This window comes from Ipomoea triloba, chromosome 7, assembly GCF_003576645.1.
Source record: "Ipomoea triloba cultivar NCNSP0323 chromosome 7, ASM357664v1".
Taxonomy (NCBI): Eukaryota; Viridiplantae; Streptophyta; class Magnoliopsida; order Solanales; family Convolvulaceae; genus Ipomoea; species Ipomoea triloba.
The window spans coordinates 28,854,828-28,870,727 of NC_044922.1; the positions used below are offsets into that span (position 1 = coordinate 28,854,828).

The 15,900-nt window shown below is 35.9% G+C and overlaps 3 protein-coding genes across 3 annotated transcripts in view; 2 read left to right on the top strand and 1 right to left on the bottom strand.

Moving 5' to 3' along the window:
- Positions 1 to 3,052: 3,052 nt before the first annotated feature.
- On the top strand, positions 3,053 to 7,924 carry LOC116024710. Its single transcript, XM_031265685.1, has 11 exons — positions 3,053 to 3,124; positions 3,583 to 3,640; positions 3,791 to 3,866; positions 4,098 to 4,217; positions 4,561 to 4,869; positions 5,003 to 5,388; positions 5,834 to 5,933; positions 6,239 to 6,292; positions 6,386 to 6,472; positions 7,174 to 7,302; positions 7,421 to 7,924. The coding sequence occupies exons 2-11, from the start codon at positions 3,585 to 3,587 to the stop codon at positions 7,736 to 7,738; spliced, it is 1,635 nt and encodes a 544-aa protein (XP_031121545.1). The 5' UTR covers positions 3,053 to 3,124; positions 3,583 to 3,584; the 3' UTR covers positions 7,739 to 7,924.
- Positions 7,925 to 9,084: 1,160 nt separating this feature from the next.
- Positions 9,085 to 11,743, top strand: LOC116024005 (UPF0047 protein YjbQ). Its single transcript, XM_031264889.1, has 7 exons — positions 9,085 to 9,409; positions 9,691 to 9,751; positions 9,867 to 9,961; positions 10,048 to 10,081; positions 11,044 to 11,098; positions 11,177 to 11,219; positions 11,391 to 11,743. The coding sequence occupies exons 1-7, from the start codon at positions 9,176 to 9,178 to the stop codon at positions 11,460 to 11,462; spliced, it is 594 nt and encodes a 197-aa protein (XP_031120749.1). The 5' UTR covers positions 9,085 to 9,175; the 3' UTR covers positions 11,463 to 11,743.
- Positions 11,744 to 13,499: 1,756 nt separating this feature from the next.
- Positions 13,500 to 15,900, bottom strand: part of LOC116025539 (cingulin) — a 5,504-nt gene continuing 3,103 nt past the window's right edge. Inside the window, exon 3 of the mRNA XM_031266794.1 lies at positions 13,500 to 14,555. Coding sequence (XP_031122654.1) covers positions 13,968 to 14,555 — 588 coding nt within the window. The 3' untranslated portion in view covers positions 13,500 to 13,967. The remainder of the gene's footprint in view (positions 14,556 to 15,900) is intronic.

A 15,900-nucleotide genomic window follows, 5' to 3' on the forward strand; every position in this document is an offset into this window, starting at 1 on the left:
TCGTTTACCAAAATAGAAAAATGGAAGATTTTATAGAAAAATAAAGAATTGGAGAGGTGTAGCTTGTTTATTGTTTATAGTAGTGGGGGACGCGTGTGTAGTCAAAAATAAAGGCTACTAGATGCCGTTTATTTGTCAATCATCCGTAAGTTCTTTAACCATATAAATAGGTGATATGTAGCTTGTTTATTTTTATTTTATTTATTACTTCCCAACTTATTTATTTATTATTTGGATTGTCGTTTTGGGCCAATATCTTGGGTTTGCCTATTCTTGTGTGCCAAGAGCCCCGAACTTAATAATAATATTATTTTTCTATCTCGATTTGTACCTAATCTATCACGCAGCATTTTACAATTAGCTAATGTTATTAACTAATCATACATTCTAAACCAAATAGGAACATATTCAAATAGTTTAACGAGAAATTGAGAATTAGCAACGAAGAGAACGAAGATGAGGCCCAAGAAAATTTGTGTTTGAAGGCCCAGTCAGTGCTCATAGAGTCATAGGTAATGTAGTTAAAACTTGGAGAACTGGGAATTGATGGGTTGTATGGTTTCACCAGTGAATTTTTGTCCTTGTGGCCATGACCCATTTTTCGTGGCATCTTGATCTCAAAATCTCAAATCAATTATTAAGTTTAATCCAGCACCAAGCTCCTCAATTTTTGGATGGGTCAAATGATGAATAAAGGTTCAAACTTGCCAACAATTTGAAGAATCAGACAAGATTGTATGTGAAGGAATAAAAGTTTTTATTTATTTACTTGAAATGATGAATTCCCTTTAACTTCAAAAACTGTACAACTTAATTCAAAGAATAAAATGAATAAATAAGGGAAAAATAAAATTTACAGACGCCTAGCCTCTTACAACAGATTACAGATGCGTGTTTGTTCATCACAGTAGATAACAGGTGCTGGATTTTGTTGTTGTTGTTTTTTTTTTTTTTAGGTCAGACATGGCATTGGCATTTGTGGCGTGTTTAAAACAGTGTGCGTTGCGTGATAGAGACATGTTATGAATGCAACGCAGCGGAGTGTTGGATCGGAATGGGTATATGTTAATAATTTTAGGAAAAAGTGTCAAATAGGCCACTGAACTTATCGCTTTTGTGCAATTGGGCCATTGAACTTAAAAAGTGTGCAATTCAACCATCAAACAAGCAAAATTTGTACAATTGGACCATTTTTACAAAAATTTTCTGGTAAAATCAAATTATATTACTAACATATATGTATTAAGAGTGGGACTTTAAATTGCATAAATAATTCGCAGGTCGCAGAGGCAATGGCGATCAAGGAAGTGTTAACTTGGATAATGGATAACATGCCTACTCAGAGGTTCATTGTTGAAACGGACTGTATGGTAATGGTGGCCAAACTCAAACAAAAACAATGCGACACGACGTACTTGGGAGTGGTGGTTCGATCAATTTTGGAGCTCATGCGAAGTTGTGAACAGGTTGTGGTTACGTTTGTAAAGCGTGATATTAATAGTTGGGCTCATAGATTGGCAAGAAGTGTTAGAGTTAACTTGTCTGTTGATCCGGAATACTGGAGTGATGCTCCACCTGATTGTATTCATGGTCTTTTCGTTCATTAATGAAGGTTGCTTTTCCCTCAAAAAAAAAAAAAAAGAGTGACATTTTCTTTTACCATACTAGTTGGGAGTCAATATTGAAATGTTTTTAACTCAAATTGAATTACAATTTTTTGTAAAAATGGTCCAATTGTACAAATTTTGCTTGTTTGATAGTTGAATTGCACACTTTTTAAGTTCAATAGCCCAATTGTACAAAAACGATAAGTTCAATGACCTATTTGACACTTTTTCCATAATTTTAATCTCCTATGTAAGTCTGTAGGGTTGACCTGTATGTAAAACAAGTGTGGTGACGAATTGAAAGGAATTGCCCAACGGAAATATGGTGTGCTTAGATGAGCAGAAAGAGAAAGCAAACTTCAACATTAAAAAAAAAAAAAGCAAATTTAATTTTATCTCGTCCTGTTTCATTTGGGTTTAGAACAAAATAAATGAGATGGGTGTTAAAATTAATTTTGTTCTAACTTCTCACATTGATTCCCCCAAAAAACTGGGCATCGTTAGAGCATCCTTATCAATGTGGTTATTTCACGGTTCTTGAGGGGTTTTTGTAAGTGTGATTAGGAAAGTGAAAGTGGGAGGAGAGGAAAAAAAAATTAATAAGATTTAAAAAAAAAAAAAGAATAAAGGCATAAAGCTGAACAGTTAGGTGCGCCTGACGCGCCCGAGTGGGCACTGCTGTGCGCCATACGCGCACAACATCCACTCATCCCACCCTTAATGCTCAACCTCATCTGTCAGTATGAACCCCAAATTAACAGTTGTTCTCAACCTTCTCTCTCCCCCTCTCTCTCTTCCAAATGAGCATTAACTCTGACAATAACTTAAAAAAATGCACTGATGGCCTTGCTCTTAGTAAAAAGAGTGTGCTTTAATACAAGGTTTTGGATCCCACCCCACCCTAGCACAGCACAGCACAACCACACCACCTCGGCCTGGTCCACCACCATCACCTAATCAATCAATGGCCTCTTCCTTTTTGGATTGACTGACTGAATATATATATGAGAAATGAGGAGTACACTTTTAGGGATACTCATTTATTATTTGTAGCTAGCATATACTTATATATTATTACATTACATACTAAAAACAATAATTAAAAAGTAATAATTAATACTATCTGCTCCCTATTTACTCACCCAAATTCTCAAATGATAAAGATGTTATTTTTAGCAGGTAACATTATCATTATTATTATTATGTGAAATAATGGAGATGGAGTATTAGTATTTATTATAGAAACAATAATAGCGCTGAGTGGCGTATTTTGTAATGTATCCGAGATTGTCGGGGGGAGGGGGCTGAGTGGAGGGTTCCCATCATGCGTCATTATTTGTAATTATTAAAGGCATTAGCATTAGTATTACTCTACTCCTAATAGTAATATTATATTATTGCTCTTTTCTTTTGTTTTCCATCATTCTTGATTTGCTTTGCTTTGGCTTGCCTTGCCCCTCCGCCTCTGACGACTACAACTACTTGCAGTAAAGCTCTACCCGCACTACACTTCAATGGTAAGTGGTTGACCTGCTATTGTCTCCTCTGCTCTCTCACTTACTCCTTGAGATGCTGTCCTTTTTGTGTAATGTGCCTCTTTCGAGGAAATGTAAATGTATATTCTCGAGGGAGCGAGGCATGCCCCGACCCAGATTAAAACATCTAGTACATACTGTACATTGTTACAACCAAAACATCTAGTACATACTGTAATGTGCCTCTTTTATTATATGTATTTTGGAGAGTGCTGCTTACCTGAATCCATTATCCCCTGTTTCCGTACTCCCCTTCCCCCCCACCACCACCATTTTTATTTTATGCAGGTTTGGTTTGGTTCACCCACTCACTCTCTCTACATTACCACTTCTCATCATTCTTTTCTCTGTATCCACTTTCATTCTCAGCTTCTTATTGAATTATTTGTTGCTGCAATTTTGGGGCTCATACAATTGCAATACCATACCATTCATTTCAGTCATGCCGCCACTTCTGGATTGCCATTCCTCTTCACTACCTTCTGCTCTGCATTCATCGTGAGTTCTCTTATTTCCGCTGCTCAATTTCTTTTACTTTCTTTCAATTCAATGAATTGCACCCACATCCAGCTATTATTGTTTCATCATGATACATACTATCAGTAATGCCCCCTTTCTGTGCTTTTCTTTTTGCAATTGCAATCGCAGTGCTCCTAACACTGAGCTGCCCTCATGGGATCATGTCCTTAATATGTCTCCTAAACCCTCTCCTCATCTCAATCCTGTAAGTATGCTTTTCTGGTGCAAAACTTCCCCCCACCCTACCTACTTACTACTTTATTCATCTCCTTCCACTTAGTTTACATGTATGTAGTATAGTATGAGGTGAGGTTTCTCATCCAAACATTAAGCTTGCTTTTATTTCGCTGCTTCTTCTACTATGCAAATACAAATTATGTCCTACTGTGTTACATAACCATGATCCAATTGTCATCCCATTCCTTTGAAACAACAGCAGCTCCACACTGAGAGAATACTGGTCGATGATGAATCTTCTCCGTGTTTACATCCTCAGGAAGAACACTGCTTTCATTCTGCCCCTTCCATTCTTTCAAACAACCCTCCAACATCCAAGGTAACAATGGTGGAGAAATTGCCAATGTTATACACAAATTCACTTGACCACTTTGTAAATTTGGATATGCACCTTCTAACTCCTCACAATTTTGATGCCTTCTATAAGATCAAGGGTTATACATCAGCATCAGTATTTCCTGCTTCTAAACAGAGGCAGCCTTAAAAAAAAAGTTAATATGACTATATTTATATTTGCATTGTGAATACCTAACTAAAATATTCTAGTATCCCCAAAAATAAACAAAATTTAAGGCACCGCACCGCAACTCAAATGTATGGTAGAGTTCCCCTATCGTTATATCAATAAATGTGTAACTTCAGTTCCTGGCATTTTGGTGCAGTCATCAATGGAACTGATGAAAGAAATTGCAATACTTGAAGTTGAAATCATGCGTATGGAACGATATCTTCTTTCGCTTTACCGAGCTGCTTTTCAACAACATATCCCTGATTTGTTGGGGAAGCATGCAGCCAATATAGAGAGCAAGATAAACACACCTTTACATAGTACAATGGATGAACCTAACTACAACTTTGAATTTGGCATGTCCAAAGTTTATGTGGATAAATATGATAGAAGTTCATCTCCATCTGCTTTGGTTTGTTCAGATGATCAGCTTGAATCTGCAACAAAGCCATCATCTAGAAGGGTAATATGGCTGAATATATATATGAACAATTCCTTTATGTTGATTAAGTTGGTTTAATTTGTTCTCTATCCGTAATTGTGTGTCTGTTACTCATTCTATTAAGTAATGAAAATTTTCCAATGACCAACTGCAGGAGAAGAATGCTGATTCTGGTCATCGTAGCCTTGCAGATCACCTTGGTGTTTCTCGCATTGATGACTTCATTAATTATCCTGATAGACTGTCTGAAGAGATTGTCAGATGTATAGCTTCTATTTACTGCAAACTTGCCAATCCATCCACTGTTACTCAAAAAGGATCTTCAGTTTCTTCTACTTCATCCATGTCCTCTTCAAGCACATTTTCTCCAAGAAACCTGTCTGGCAGTTGGAGTCTGGCAGTTGAAGAAGGAACAGAGCAGTGTGAATATGAAGGCTTTAAAGATGATAAGAAGGCCAATAGTACACTGATTGAAGTTCTGAAAGTTTCTTTAGATGATGATAGTTTCACCTATGCTACAACTATGCTGCAAAACTTCAGGTTGTCTGCATTCACCTTGACATAATAGTTTAGACTTCTAGCATAGCACTCTTGATTTCCTATGATAATAGTATTGTTGTCTTAGATACACACCTATATGAATTCAGAACACAATCATACTAGGATGTAGGGACTCTTTTATAGATACGGGTATCTAAGGATATTGTCCAATATTATTTTGGCAAAGGTAGACTGAGGATGATGAATATTTAAAGCTGTCTAGCTCATTGATATAGTAAAGAGCTTTAGTGCTTGTGGACCCTTTGGGAAAAAACCAGTCAACCAATATATGAGTCAGACAATAACCCACCTCTCTTAATTTCTCATTGCATTATTGTTTAGAGAAATAATCTCGAGTCCATTGACATTTGAAGGATAAATGTTGCAAGTAATTATTTGGATTTACTTTGTCAGATTCTCTACTCACAAGTCTATTGTTGTATAGGTTGCTGGTTAAGAGTCTTGAGAAGGTTGACCCAATGAAGTTGAAGCGTGAAGAGAAGCTTGTCTTCTGGATCAACATTCATAATGCCTTAGTGATGCATGTATGGTTTGCTTAAGTTTATTTTATAAGTCGGTTAGCATTTCCAACCTCACCTGTAAATACCATGTTGAAGTAAAGTTCATCCTTGTGGACATGTTGGTACAAGATTCTACATTAAACAGATTTTCTATTATTTAAGTTAATTTATATGACTGCATGCTTGTTTCACTCTTGGCATATGCCCTTAAAGGAAATTGATTCTCAGCAACAACCCATTTGTTTCTCTAACTACTGGTACACCCCATATATAATTTATTGGTTGTTCTTGTTCTTATGAAACCTTTTTTGTTTTTCTTTCTTTAACAGGCCTATTTAGCCTATGGAACTCAAAATTGTGTAAGAACTTCATCCATCGTAAGGGTAAAACAGCTATCCTTTTTCTAAAATTATTTTTTATTTGCTATATTGTTTACAGGATATTGGATTATTACAATATACATAAATTATTCACAGGCAGCTTATAACGTGGGTGGACATTGCATAAATGCGTATGTCATACAGAACTCCATTTTAGGTATCCGACCACATTATTCAGCACCGGTACGGATGCATAATAATTTATGTTTTTGAAATTCCATTGGACGAATTAATTCTTGCATACTCATAGACAACCCCATTATGTAAAATCTTTATATTTCCTTTTTTCTTTTTAATATTCCATTTTCTTATGATTGTTTGACTGCCAATAAGTTGAATAGAGAACAAAATTCTATAATTTACAACATCATATATGCTAGCTTCCATCTTTAAGTTATTAACTAAAAGGCTTAGTTTCCTTCCATTTAAAAAGTGGTGCAAGTTGTATATTCATTTAAATTCACTGTTCAGAGATTTGGAGGACAAGGGTAATATTATTGGTTCACTAGAATTCTGGAGGGCCATCTCCCAACTCACATTTTCCTGCCTCCACCGGGTAGAAAAATAAAAAGAAAAATTAAAAAAAAGACCCAACCCTAAGATGCATTTGTGAAGATTTGAGGTGGAGCAATTTGTTACCAATTCAAAAGGTTAGAAATTCTTCCCATAGTTGAATCATGGAATAAATGTGAGGAAGTGTTAATAAAGCCAAAGGGCATAAATGGCATCTTTAGGCCAGATTTCATGTCTAATGTCATAGGAGACTTAGTAATTGATTTTCTTGTGTGTACTAACTACTAAGAAGGTTTCATGTCCAACTGCCATAATATTCAGTTTCGTGTTGCTTATTACCTGGATGGCTTTCTAATAAAGTGCCATTTCAGTGGCTTCAAACACTGCTGTCTCCAGGAAAAAAGCTAGTGGCTGGAGGTGCTAAACATGCATATGCAATTGAGTACCCTGAACCTCTAGTTCATTTTGCACTTTCTTTAGGGGCATCATCTGATCCAGCGGTAATGGATGACCTTCTATTATTATTATTAAAAAACTATGAATTTTAATTGATTTGATATCATGTGTTTATGTTGCAATTGGTGATTATGACAAAATGGTTTCACAAAACAATTTTAGATTCGGGTGTACACTGCAAGGAATGTATTTCGAGATCTTAAAGTTGCCAAAAAGGAGTTTATAGAAGCTTCAGTTTGCATTCAGAAGGAAACGGCAAAGATATTTATGCCCAAAATTGTATGCTATTATGCTAAAGATATGTCTTTTAGTATGGATGGGCTTGTTGAAGACATGAATGGATGCCTCTCAGAATCTCAACAGAAGGCTGTTAAGTCATGTGTGAAGGGAAGACCTGAGAAATACATTGATTGGTTGCCACAAAGTTCAAGCTTTAGATATTTGATCCACTGCACAGAGAAGTTGCCCAAGGAAGAGTAGCTAGCTAAATGTGGCTCTGGCTTTGGGTATTGTTTCTTATTCGCACCCACCGTGGTGGATAGGTGTGTGTTATGATTTACTGCAGGCTGAAGCGCCTTTGCTTGCTCTCAACAAGGACAAGCAAAAAGGAGAGAACCATGACTTGAAAACTGAAGCAGATTCAGAAAGGTCTTGGCTCTTGGGAAAGAGTTATATGGTTATGTGCTTGAGATTAAGAGACGAGTTTTGTTTATCTAACTGTACTTGGGTTATTCTTTGTTACTATTTGTCTCGTGGTTTTTGGAACTGGGGTGGAGGTGGTGTATATATTTATCATTAAACTTTTTTTTTTTTTTCTTCTTCTTCTTCTTCTTATATTATATTATATACCTTAAAAGAAATTAAAGAAAAGTGAAGTTTCGATATTTATTATGGACAGGAAGTGTGCAGCATCAGTAATTTGTATTTGTACTCCACAGGTGTTTATATATTATTAAATAATGTTAATGTAGAAAGAGGACAGCCCACATCTCTATATTTTATGTTTTAACACATTTACCTCTTTCAAGGAGCTTGTAGCTCAATAACACCTCTGTAATCCTCTCAAATGAGAGATCACATGTTAGTAGGTATAGACAGATATTATATTGTAATAAAATTAGTATGACTCAAAATTTAATATACCATTGAAGGCTGCTTGCAAGACACTCATTTCTATTCCAAAATACTGTAATTAATAGATTGGCAGTGGTTTTTTTTTTTTTTTTTTTTTAAATAAGTTTTATGAATGAAATAAAAGAAAAATTTGTATATTTGATTAAAGGGTGACTCTCTTGTGAGATTGACGGATTGAGTCAAGATGAAAATGTAATATTTATACTGAAAAATATAATAATAATCATAAATAAAGTGTTTGGTACTTATAATAAAAAATACTTTTGAAGGAAAATGTAATATTTTTAAATAAAGATATAAAAGTGTTACATTCTTATCCATTTGTATTATATTTTTCAATATAAATATTATATTTTTTCGCATATGTATTACATCTTCCAGTATATTTTTTTATATCAACTTGACCCATCTCACGAATACAAGTTTTTGCCTTGATGAAAATATTCAATCTACTGAAGCACAAAGAGTCAATACAGACCCATCAACTTGACCCGTCTTGACGAACACTAGTTATTGCCTTGATAAAAATATTCAACTTACTGAATATAAAGAGTCCCTCATGGAAAATCATTTTGTGCCACTGCCCACTAGACCACAAGGATTAAAAATAAATAAAGTTTGGTGGTGTGCAACTGTACACTGCACCACACATTCAGTGAGGGGCACGAAAGCGGCCTCGAGTCCAGAGCAGCACAAGAAAAGTGGGGTTATTGTAAAGCCCAAGCGAATTGAATACAAAGGAGGGCCTGCCCGGAGGAACACAAATAAATAAAGAAAGAGAAGATGCTGGCATCTTCCGGACTAGTATCGACGGCGCCCTTGCAGTTGAGAATTGCCGCTAGGCCTAGGCATAGGCCTATCAAAACCAGAATCGTTGTTTCTCAGTCGAGAACAACAACAATTGACGACCCTTCTTCTTATTCCTCTTCCATTTCCATGGCTACTGCACCCAGGTGGGCTCAGAAAACCATAACCCTTCCCCCTCAAACACGGGGATGTCACCTTGTTACCTCTAAGGTTAGCTATATTCATTCCTTCCTCTGCTCACTTCTCAGCTTCCTTCCATCATTTCTCCTCTACACTTTATCAACCCTTCATTCATAATTCATATGCTACTCCTACTCCTGCCCTATTTGCTTTCTTCATCTCAGTTGTTATTAGATGATGATGGTTTATTTGCAGTTTTGTACCCAGGCCCGCCTATTATTATATTATATGATGATGATGATTACTTTTCTACGAGTATTAATTAACTGTACACAAGTGTGTCGTAGTCTACAACTCTCCTTTTTGCGCAGATTCTGAAAGAAATTGGTCAAGATTTATCAGGATTCAAATGCGGCCTTGCTCATCTTTTTCGTAAGACAAGCCCTATCCTAGCCTTTCTTTTGTTACCTGAAATGAACTTCTGTTTCTACTTGTTGTTATACTAACTACTGCAACCTCACACCATCCACTTTTGCCAACTCAACAGTGCAACATACAAGTGCTTCTTTGACCATAAATGAAAATTATGACTCAGACGTTCGAGATGACACTGAAACATTTTTGAGCAGGATTGTTCCAGAGGTTAGTGTTTTCACCCTCACATTCATTTCATTTCCTGCTTTTCTTCCATCCCATACATTTTGTATTCAATTCAATCATGCTTTCAGGGAGTATCTGCACCTTGGAAACATACACTGGAAGGTATGTTTCACACCACAACTTTAATAAAACACTCATTCTTATTCTGTGGACTAAATTCTTTCTCAGAGACTCAGGGTATTATTGTTACTATTATTATTCTTTTTGTTAAATAATAACTAGTTCTGCCATTTTTGTGCAGTTACTTGTTGCCATAGTAAAATCGACTATCATTGTGGTCTTACTTTTAGATCTTCCTTTTGACTGCACAAGTTATAATGACTATTTACACAAAATCTTAATTAGAAGAAATGGATATAAGCTCAATTTTGTAATCCATGATATTCCTTGGGAGGATGTGTTCCAATCAATTTTCTTCTTATCTAATCATTTGCTCACTACCCTGAGAGAGAAACTGCAATTCTTGTTCGTTTTTTTAGTATCTAAGTAACTACCTTAACAATTTGCAAAGCAAGTCAGATCTACAACCTTTGCTACACAAGTACATAGTTATTGTTGTTAACGTAAGAAGCATGGTAGCAAACAAGCTGGTTCAATCTAGTGTCTGCATCTCATAATGGAGCATTTATTTTCTGTCATTATTACATTATTATGTTTCTATCTTTGAGCCATTGCATTGCACATTACTAGGAATCTTCAGATTTTTTATGTGCATCTTACAAGTTAGGCATCCATTAAAATGGGAGAGCCAGTTAAGGTCACAAGCTCTTGACCAAACACATGATTATCCTTTCAAATTAAATTTTCTGGTCAAATTCTGTCTCTATTCCTTGTGAATGAAAGATGGTGATATGTGAACTGATTCATGATATATTTTGTTTGGTGATATGTCCACTGATTCTCAATATATTTTATTTCTCTTCTCTCTCTCTGATCTTTTGGCAGGAAAACCTGCACTCCCAATATATGGATTCAAAACATGATCTAACACTAGCTTTATGCAATATTTTCCTTCATTATTTGAATGGTAACAATCTTATATTTGAATTGTTGTACTTTTGCAGGTCCCGATGACATGCCTGCTCACATTAAGTCATCAATGTTTGGCTGTACCCTCATGTATGAACATCTTCAAGTAGTTATATGACACAGCTCATTACTTAAGATTGCCATTAACAACAATGTTGACTTTTGTAGGATACCAATATCTGATGGAAAGCTAAACATGGGAACTTGGCAGGTAAGTAGAAGAAAAATCTGTTCCAGTTGAACTAGTTTGAGTCTTGTCCAGTTGTTGTCCCTCTTACATTCAAGGAAGTCCTTCAATTATGCAGCAGTTTAAGTTGTATGCAGGTGATATAAAAGACTTGGTAATGTGCCAAAACATTTTTATTTCCTGTTTATGTCACAGGGAATATGGCTGTGTGAGCATCGGGATGAAGCTACCCCACGCAGAATAGTTATCACCCTTAATGGTATATGAGGTGCAGATGCCAGAGGACACTAGTACAGCATGCTCCGCAATTAGTGTGCAATGTTATTTTCTATAATAAATTAATAATTTAACTATGTTCAACATATTGTGCCTGGACATTAATGCTCTATTTGCTTTGACTCCAAGGTTTGTTATCTCTGACTGTTGCAACACTGAATATGACAATGGGGCTATGAAAGGTTTGGTGCTACTTACTAGCACGGAATAGCAAACATAATTTACTCAAGCCAATAAAGAATGTCGATATAAAATATTGTTTGCGCCTGCTATACCACTGTCACAATTCTATCTAGATTCGCAACAATATTTTCTACACTATTGGATTATGATAAAACATTGGATTATGATAAAACATTGTTTGCGCCTGCTATACTACTGTCACAATTCTATCTAGATTCGCAACAATATTTTCTACACTATTGGATTATGATACTAATTATGATGCTTGTTTGCCTAATGCCTACTTTTGATATTCCATTATTGGATTTAAATTCTTTAATAATTATAAAAGTCACTCTTCTTTTAGAGTGCCATTCTATTAGTTGAGGAAAATGGAGAAAAGTATTTATACATGCAAAAACCAAAAGGCACGGGCACTATGCTATGCATCGTGGTTGCCTAATGTGACCTTGTTTGTTCCATACTGCACATCTAGTCACTAATTCTTTTGTATTTCTGAAAGGTATCATGCATATATTGAAAAGTCTTTTTATTCAAACACTTATCATAACCTCAAGCATTTGATTGCTCTGTCTTTCAATTCATTACTCATTAGGCTTAAGCTAAGTAAAACGCTAGTATTAGAAGTGGGATTCTTCTTTTATTTACTCGTATTATTTCCCAAACACTACTAGTATCTTTATTATATATCAAAAACGTTTTTGTTTTTGTTTTTGGCAACTTAGTGTGATAATGCTAAATACGGACACCAAGTGAAACCGGAAAATACGATCTCTTATTGCCTCAAGGATCCAAACCCGGTTACAAGTCAAGTAAGTGCTTAAAGGGCTCGGCGGGTCGGCAGTGGGCTTCCCTACTGTCCGAGCTCTCTCTAAGTCTTAGTCTAGCAAAGGCCAAAAGATCCCCTCTCTCCTCATAAATGCGCTATTTATAAGGGAGAAAAGTGCGGTTGCCGGACCTCCGGCATGACGGCAATGTGGCGCGCATGCGCCCGCCTTACTCTACGCCCAAGCGGGAAGGAGTACGTGGCAGCCATTGGCCCGCGCCGCGTTGTGGGCCCCTCGGGAATACTGTTCGGCCCGTGACAGCCAACCTCCCGACCAACCGATCACCCGACCGCACATCCTCCGACTGGGTCCGAAGCGTATCCGACCGGTCCTGGAGTATATTCACTATCATAGTGCATATTCATATCTCAATTAGAATCTTTTAGATGAGGTCGCTTTATCTATAACATGAAGATATGAATTACTTTATTACATAACTTATTCAAAATCTACCCTATTTGAAATAAGAGCCATTCCCATAATACTTCTTTTTTTTTAGATATAAAAAACCCTGAGTGCAATTATTGTATAGCGTCTAATCAAAACAATATGAAAATGTTTATAATATAATAATATGAATAGTTAGATTTGCTCATAATCAATTCATTTTTTAGTACTATTCTTTTCTAGGTTTCTTCTTCATCCTAAAAAATCAGAGTTCAAAAAAATAATAAATGAGAGATCTTGATAGAGAAAATGCTCAATAATCTATAATAAAGTCTAGCCACAAGAATTGAATTTATTTGGTAACAAACCAAATATATTGATCTTAGGAAAAATGCTTAAAATGAGTATATTTATAAGCTTAATTAGATGAGAATAAAATCTTTTGAATATGCAAAAAATCAACTAAATCTCAACAAATATAATATAATTAATATGAATAAAATTTTAAAAGGATTAAAATATGGGAAAAATAAAATAGAAATAGTGTTTCAATGTTGGGTTCACAAAAATAATACGTAGTACATAAAAAACTATACTTAAATATTTGGTTCATTTATAAACTTTAGTAAAATAAAGAATTCAAAAATTCAATTTACCTCTTCATGAACTTGGAACAGGTTTATAGGTACATATATACTCCAAGATACTTAGGTTATTAAAAAAAAAAAAAGAATATTGCCTGAAAAGCAAAGGAAAAAATTACACAGTTACATACGGAACTTGAACTTCAACCTCACCCCCATTTTTTTTTTAGAAAATAATAAAAAAGAGCACAGGGCATACCATACGGATACGGAATAGCCACCAGACCACTGTTGAGAAATATTGCTGAAAAAGAAAGGGCTACAGTATAAACTAAAAAAAGGCAATGCGAGCGCCATGTTTGGTCTTCCATCTATGGTAAGATAGGAGAATCCAAAATAATAGTCAATACTCTTCCAGCGAGTGACTAAACACGATGGCCCTCTTACAACTTTTTGCTTTGGATTCAAAGTCCTCTAGGACCCCGTCAAAGTTGAGCTTATTTATCATGTTATGGTCAAGATGCCCCCAAAATACTAACAGATTCCGCAAGTTCTCTCAACTGCTTCCCCTGAATCTTGGACACAAGTTCAGCTGAGACAAAATGTTTCGGCAGGTTAGCCAACTCTTCTTCTTTAAGGTTGTAGATGGGTTGAAGTTTTCTTGCTTCAGCATCTGCCGCTTCAGCCTCTTCCAATAAAGCATCAGCCTCTTCAAGGTCACCTAACTCCAAAGCAGCTGATCTCTCTGCTCTAGAAGCCCTGTCAATTAAAATTAGTCTCTGGAATCTAGCCATAGCCAATTCTTTCTCCCTTGATGAAATCTGCACTTCAGTTTCTTGCAGTTTGTCAACAGTTTGGCAAATCTCTTCTTCAACTTTCTTAAGCTCTAACTCTGCAACCTCCAATTTGGTCTGTATTTCATCCTTTTCATTGCACAATGCCTTTGCCTCTGCTGAAAGCCGGGCTGCTTCCTTGAAATTTCTTGCTGTAGCAGCCACCTTCTTCTCAGCCTCAAGCTCTGGAACTCTCTTGTCTATAAATACAAGCCTTTGGTTCAAGGAATCAACTTCTTGCTGGATCTTTGACTTCATTGAAGATAGTTCCTACAATAACACAGAATGATGTCCGGATCAACTCGAGAATGAGAGATATAAAGTGAGAAACTGTTGTGCCTCCAGCAATTTACTAAAAATTGCCAAACCTTAGCAACCAATTGCATGCTTACTACAACCCTAGGGTTTATTCAAATGTCCCACCACATTCCTCTCAACAAACATACCACTTCAGATATTGTCTTTCTTAGCATTATTCAGCTACTATTCATTCTAATATGTATATCCAGCTTCTGGATCTATTTGGGCATGAAGGCTCCTACCTCTCATATGGCAAGTGTTGAGTATCATGTAAGCTTTAACAATCTCAAATCTGTGGCACAAGCATGCCATTCATGAAAAACCATTACAATTTAAGCAAATATGCAATTAGTAGACACATGTCCTCTCAAGCAAATAAAGGAGGCAAACTAGATTTTGTTCAACAAGAAGAAAAATACCAGAAATTCCTTTTCAGGCAAGGCAACTTTAGCAACTAAGAAGCAAAGAAACTTGCATCCAATTGTTATATTAGATGCAAGATTGCATCTGGTTGTTAGATCCAAGTGCATATAAAACTTAGGTAGAGCCTCAAATGAATGGGTTTTACATGTGGCATCTATCTACTAAATATATTAGCATTTAACAATTAGCTTTATGCAAGACTCAGTTTGTGCAACTTGCCAACTTCCACAAGACAAACGATCTTTAAAGATTCACAAGATGTAACTTAACAACAGGAATTGAAATTCTTACCAAAAGAAAGAAAATAAAAATATGGTATTTAAATTATAAAGGGTGAACTGGTGCATAATGCTTGTGCACTATGTATGATTGTATGGTCTAGGAGGAAAGAAAGATAAATGCAATCTTAACTCTGTTTCCTAGTAGGTTGTTTACATTGCTTGAAAGTTGAAAGACTAAACCTTCCTACATTAATTGAACAACAAATTTTTAAGTAGATTGATATTACCAAGTAAACACTAGGACTTAAGCTCCCAAAACTGTAATAATATGTATAAGCCCAAGCTGCAATTGGTGTGTCTTGAGTATCTGGAGCACTAGGTTTATTTTAAAAGAGTTGTTGAGTTTGATGTCTAAAAAACATAGCAAGAACAATGAGAAAATTCATTTCTGCACCAGTTGGCTACTCTCTTCTCAAAGATAGATTTCTCTACTTATAATTCAATGATTTGTTGAAGCTGTGTCCTCTATTTAGGGTGGTAGTCAACTAGAATAGGAGAGATGTTCTATTACTAGTGAGTGTAGTGTTACTGTGAACTTGTGTCATATCTGTACAGCTCGAAGGGACAAGGTTAAGAACAGGACCCTGAGATAGTTAGGGGGGGGGGGGGGG